General features: G+C 43.7%; 1 protein-coding gene across 1 annotated transcript; it reads left to right on the plus strand.

Moving 5' to 3' along the window:
* Positions 1-1,438: 1,438 nt before the first annotated feature.
* LOC149257233 (uncharacterized) lies at positions 1,439-1,945 on the plus strand. The gene is made up of 2 exons (XM_089461087.1): positions 1,439-1,723; positions 1,811-1,945. The coding sequence occupies exons 1-2, from the start codon at positions 1,439-1,441 to the stop codon at positions 1,943-1,945; spliced, it is 420 nt and encodes a 139-aa protein (XP_089317213.1).
* Positions 1,946-6,161: the final 4,216 nt, after the last annotated feature.

Consider the following 6,161-nt stretch of genomic DNA (forward strand, 5'->3'; position numbering starts at 1 on the left):
TACGACCTTCTTGGAGACCTATATCAAGTTGTTACGCGATAATAAGGCCGTGAAAGGGTTACAAGAATTGATAAACAAGTGTGCTAGTAAGGAAATTGCTCTTGAAGGACACCGTGCAGTCAGGAAGATAGGAAAACACAAGACAAGAACAGGGCGCGAGATGAGGCTCACCACGAAAATAGGAGACTATGAGATGGATCAAGTTATTTTGGATCTGGGTTCAGATGCGAATGTTTTGCCTAAATAGACTTGGGAAAAAATGGGGAGGCCTGCGCTGCAATGGTCTCTGATTCAATTAAGGATGGAAAATCAACAGAAGATTATCCTTATGGGGCGATTGCATGGGGTAACCATAGATATAGAAGGTGTGAGCGCATTGGTCAATTTTGAAGTGATAGAGATTGTTGATGACAACAATCCATACCCCGCTCTCATTGGAATTGATTGGGTTATCGATATGAATGGGGTCATCAATTTGAAGAAGCGGACAATGTCATTTGAGAGGAAATCACTTCACATTCTCCTACCTTTGGACCCTGCAGAAGGACCACACTATACTGAACTGGTCCGCAATTATGAGGAAAGTGATGATGATTTGGACCAGATCTATCAAATAACAGCGCAAGACCAAGATTGGGTTAATTCAACAGCCGACGAATGAATTACATGGGACCTCGAAAGTTCATGTACATCAGATTCAGATGAGGAATTGGAACACTGGCAAAATAGGTTACACGAAGTATCTACGCTACGTTGTAATATGATGACTAAATCATTGCGTTGTGTATCATCGAAGGTAAGAGGTTTACCTTATTATGATGGTCTAATTGATGTAAATAAATTTTTTGATGCATTTGAAAGGGAAGTGCCTCAGAAACATCACTTCCAAGAACTAGATTTGGCGTTGTGCGCTACGCCTGTACGGTGGTGGGGTACGCATAAGGATAGTTTTGATGAATGGCATGAGTACAGAAGAATGATGAGATTGCGGTTTGGTCACCCAAAAGTTTGGCTAACGGAGAAATATGATGGAAGAACTGATCTGTGTTGTCATTTGGCAAAATGGACTAAGGTTTATGGAATGGAGCTGCAACAGGAATGGGTGCATATATTCTATCACACTTTGGACATCATTCCTATGAATTGGTACTTGGAAATGGAGCTCCACCATGGCACCATAGAGTGGGATATTTTAAGAAAGGGGTTTTTTATGACATTCAGCCTTGAGAATGGGTTTGAATGCATTGATGAGGCACTGCAGGAGGTCAACGCAATGATCTTCAGAATACCGCAGGATCCTTTGGAACTGATTCAACCAAATTGGAGCACCTAGCTGCGCCATGCGTTGGAGTTCTATAATGTAAATGTTGAAGAAGAAGATTAGGATCTAAGGAATATTAACATCCAAGAGGTAAAAGGCCACCACAAAGTTGAAGGAATGCAGATAGAGAATCCAGACATCATCACACCATTGAAGATTAGACAAGTGAACATTGGCATAGAGGCGGAGCCGAAATTTGCAAAGGTTGGAGATTACTGGGATGATGCCACAGTGGATAAAGTCGTTGAGTTGCTCTGCAAATATCAGGATTTGTTCCCTACAAATTTTTCAGACCTGAGAGGTATCATAGGGGATTTGGGCGTAATGAAGATTACCTTGAAGCCGAACGCAAAGCCGATTAAACAAAGACCATATCACCTCTTTCCCAAGTATAAGGAAAAGGTCCGCTTAGAGTTGGATAAGATGCTTGAGGCAGGCATTATTGAACCAGTAGAAGAGTTTGATTGGTTGAGCCCAATGGTAGTCCAGGAGAAGAAGCAGAAGGGAGAAATACGAATTTGCATAGATCTCGGGAAGCTTAATGATGCCTACATTCACGATCCTTTTCTGACGCCATTTACAGATGAAGTACTGGATAATGTTGGAGGGCGGGAGGCCTATTAATTCACTGATGGGTTCTCTGGATACCATCAGATTAAGATCACGCCAGAAGACAGGAGAAAAATGATCTTCGCGATAGAGTGGGGATAGTTCCAGTATACAGTGATGCCTTTTGGACTTAAGAATGCGCTAACGATCTTCTCACACGTAGTCATCACAACATTCAAAGAGTTCATTCACAAATTTTTGGAGGTATATTTTGATGATTGGACAGTGTTTGGGCTGGTAAAATGACATGTAGCCAGTTTGCGCTTGATGTTAGATACATGCCGAACGTATCAAATCACACCGAACCTGAAGAAATGTTTGTTCTGTGTCCCTTTCGAAATCTTACTGCATCATGTGGTGTGCAAGCAAGGATTAATGGTGGACCCTGCTAGGATCACGGTCATAGTTAATTTGGAGGCACTAAGAAGTGTCAAACATTTGTGCACAACGCTAGGCCATACTGCTTACTATCAAAAGTTCATTAAAATTTATGCTCAGATTACCGCGCCTATGGAGAAACTGCTGAAAAAGGATTCTACATTCTATTGGGATGAATAATGTCAGCGGAGTCTGGATGTATTGAAGGAGAAAATGGTCACCGCGCTGATCCTAGTCTTCCTGGATTGGAAGAAGGAATTTCATGTGCATGTGGATGCTTCATGTATTGCGCTAGGAGAAGTGTTGACACAGGCCGGTGAAGGAGAGATGGATCACCCTATAGCGTTTGCGAGCAAGAAGTTGTCTAAGGCTGAAAAGAATTATTCAACGACACAATGTGAAGGCTTGGCTATGGTGTAAATGCTTTAGAAATTTAGACATTACCTACTAGGCGGACACTTCAAGATGTTTACAGACCATTATGCATTGAAGTATCTAGTTAATAAGCCTGTGTTGGGAGGGGGGAATATGCAGATGGTTGTTGTTGTTTTAGGAGTATGATTTTGAGGTGACTGTGAAGCCAGGAAGATTGAATACAGGGCCAGACCATCTATCACACATTGAAACAGGAGAAGAGCCTACCAATTTGGAGGAAGGGCTACCTAACGTGCAGCTCTTCACGATGCGCATAGCGGATAATCACTTCGCGGATACTATCCATTTCTTGACCATGGGGACGACCCCAAAGGGATACACCAGTCAGCAAAAAAAAGAATTAGTGGTGCGTGCGGAATATTTTTCTGTAATTGTAGGTCATTTATATAAAATGGGATTGGACGAGATACTTTAACGTCATGTGCCTGATTTTGAACAAAACAGTATCCTCTCTGAAGCTCATGGAGGAGCTGCGGGAGGGAATTATGCAAGAAAATCAACAACGCAAAATATTTTGTGCGCTGGGTTGTGGTGGCCAATGCTAGATAAGGATTTCAAAACATATTGTAGGGCATGCGACACATGTCAGAGAATGGGCAGGCCACCACAGAGGGATGAGCTGCCTCTGAATCAACAGGTATCATTGCAGCCATTTGAGAAATGGGCAATTGATTTTGTAGGACTGGTTCAGCCTCCCATCAAGAAGACGGGTGCGCGGTATATCATCATCGCGACCGAATATTTGACCAGATGCGTGGAAGCACAACCTGTGAAAGACTGTACAGGGGCAACAGTAGCAAAATTTTTGTTTGAATATGTGTTGACCTGGTTTGGTTTCCCGAAGGCACTGATGAGTGATCGCGGTATGCATTTCCTCAATGAAACGATCAGTGCATTGATAAAAGAGTTTCAGGTTTACCATTAGAAGAGTACACCCTATCATCCTCAAGCCAATGGAATGGTTGAGACTTTTAATAAGATATTAGAGAATGTGATGAAGAAGGTTTGCAATGCGCAGAGGAATGATTGGGGCATACGTGTACCTGCAGTGTTATGGGCTTACATAATTACTTGCAAAAATCTCACAGGACATACACCTTTTCAGTTGGTCTATGGCATGGAAGTTGTAATGCCTATGGAGTATATCGTGCCTAGTCTAAGCATAGCGGCTCTCACAGGAATGGCGAACCACGAATCCTTAGAAGAATGGCTCGCGCAACTAATGGAGCTTGAAGAAGATAGATTTTTGGTTGGATGCCATCAGCAGGTTCAGAAGGAACGCAAAAAGATTGGAACGATCGACACATCAAACTACGTACCTTCAAGGTAAATGATTTTCTTTTATTATATGACAATAAGTTTGCTAAGTTTCCAGGCAAAATTTCAGATGCACTAGCTGGGGCCATATGTTATCAAAGAGATTACAGATGGTGGAGCAGTTCAACTCGCGAAGTTGAATGGAGATTCATTTCCAGGAAGGGTAAATGGAAGCCGATTGAATCCGTATACTGAGGATCTGACCTAATGAATACATGATGATAGCACAGTCTTAGCACTACAGGCAGCTGCAAGGAGGCGCGGGACTATAAATTACACTGACTGGTTTGTAGAGCTACGCGACAAGGGGTCACAGTACCAAAAGAAGCGTGAAGGGAGCTGCGCTATAGGGGGAGAGACCGCACAGCACAGCCAGAAAGTGACCATTACAGTCACTATTCATGATTTGACAATAAGGAAATGGTTAAGAGAAGTGGGGGGGCGGAATTTAAGGCTGTATTTAAGAGTGAAATCTTTGGAAATTTGCCGCCAAATCAGCATTTATGGACGGATTTTGGGGGGAACGGTCGAATTTGAATTCAAAATTGCCTATAAATTACGCGTGGTTGTCCAGCGGAAAACACTTTGCATCCTTGGAATTTTTGTGTTGTGATGTTTGTTGTGCATGAATCACAAATTCTTCGGAGCTTTGATCGTAAGCCCCGTGTTCGATAGATTTCCTGAATTAGATCGAAAACTCATTACCGACATCATGTTAGGACCAAGTCCCGCTGAAACCGCTAGCACTAGAGGAACTATCGCTTCCAAGGGAGCTGCTCCCGAGGTTGTGACCATGGAGGCTCCAACTGTTGTGCCTACGGCATCGAGGTTTCCTAGGCCGAAACCTACATAGGTAAGAGAAGTCCCCAAACCAAGAAGGACAAACAAAAGAAGCCCATGCTGTTGTGTGAGTCACCAAGGAATCATGTTGCTACCCAGGCTCAGAAGAAAGAAAATCTTAGCGCAAAGGATAAGGGGAAAGTGGTGGATTTGGAGGCCGAAGAGTGCATGGAGGACATAGACACCGAGTGGGTGGATCCTATATCCAAGTTACCGGATTATATCCCTCCACGCAAGGGAAAAGTAAAAATAACCAAATATCTAGACACAGAGAAGTTCGTGACCCACACACCCCTATTGCCGGAGAGCGTCACTTTTGAAGGTTCGTGCTTGGTGCAGATTCCACATTTAAAGCTGGAGGAATCGGATTTGGCAGACCATGATAGGTTCCCCCACTTGGCAATAGAAAACTACATGAAGAGGGTCTTTTACAAGGAATCGGAAGTCACCGCGATGGAGCCTATGAAGTGGATTCGTGGAGTGAATCATTCGGGGTTACTGAACCTTTTGTGGGTAGCCCACTACCACCACTCCAACATCAACCTCATTGTGATCAAGCAGTTGCTAACCCTGGTGCATGACGACTGCTTGTGGCTGAGAGTGCCAATCCCCATTACAGAGATGTTGATCCATCAGATCATGTTGTTGTCACACTCAGGGTTGAATCTGGCCAAAGTTTGACAGAAATAGGAGCAAGCGCGACCTCGCTGAAAGATGAAGGAGAAGCTCAAACTACTAAAGAATTCGTGTTGGTACTCAATCACCTCTATCACCAACCCCGTAGTGAAGATTTCCATGCAGATCCTTGCCGGAAAATTCATGAGAAAATGTCGCATGGACAAGGTTTCAGCGTCAATGATTTCTTTGGTTGCACATTGTGCAGAGGGCGTGCAATTCAATTGGGTGTGCTACCTTTGTATTGAGTTCCTTGCGAAGTGTCAAGAGGTGCAGGGTGAGAGTAAATCATTCCACTACACCTAGTTGTCACTCTCCATCGTATTAGTAGCTTGGGATCTGCCGTAGGACAGTCATTTTCCTCCTGTGGACAAGGGATTGCTGGAGGCTACTCAGTTTGCATCCTTTTGGGCAACAAAAGATGACGTGTAGGTCACTAAGACCAAGGTGTTCTGGGTGTTGATGGAGGCCAGTCTGTGCATGGCCATCAATCAGAAGTCGTGGTTGTCCCCCACAGTGTTTGAGCAGCTCTCGGAGTATGCCAAGTTCAAAGAATATTTCCACCGTGTATACATCAAGGCACAGA

This window comes from Pinus tabuliformis, chromosome 6 (assembly GCF_031772625.1).
Source record: "Pinus tabuliformis cultivar Carrire ecotype Pingquan chromosome 6, CPIR1, whole genome shotgun sequence".
NCBI lineage: Eukaryota > Viridiplantae > Streptophyta > Pinopsida > Pinales > Pinaceae > Pinus > Pinus tabuliformis.

Bases quoted from the DNA above. Each gene is read 5' to 3' on its own strand.
- LOC149257233 (XM_089461087.1), top strand. From the start codon at position 1,439: ATGCAGATAGAGAATCCAGACATCATCACACCATTGAAGATTAGACAA. The intron at 1,724-1,810 runs GTCCGCTTAGAG...ATGGTAGTCCAG, and splicing joins TTCCCAAGTATAAGGAAAAG to GAGAAGAAGCAGAAGGGAGA.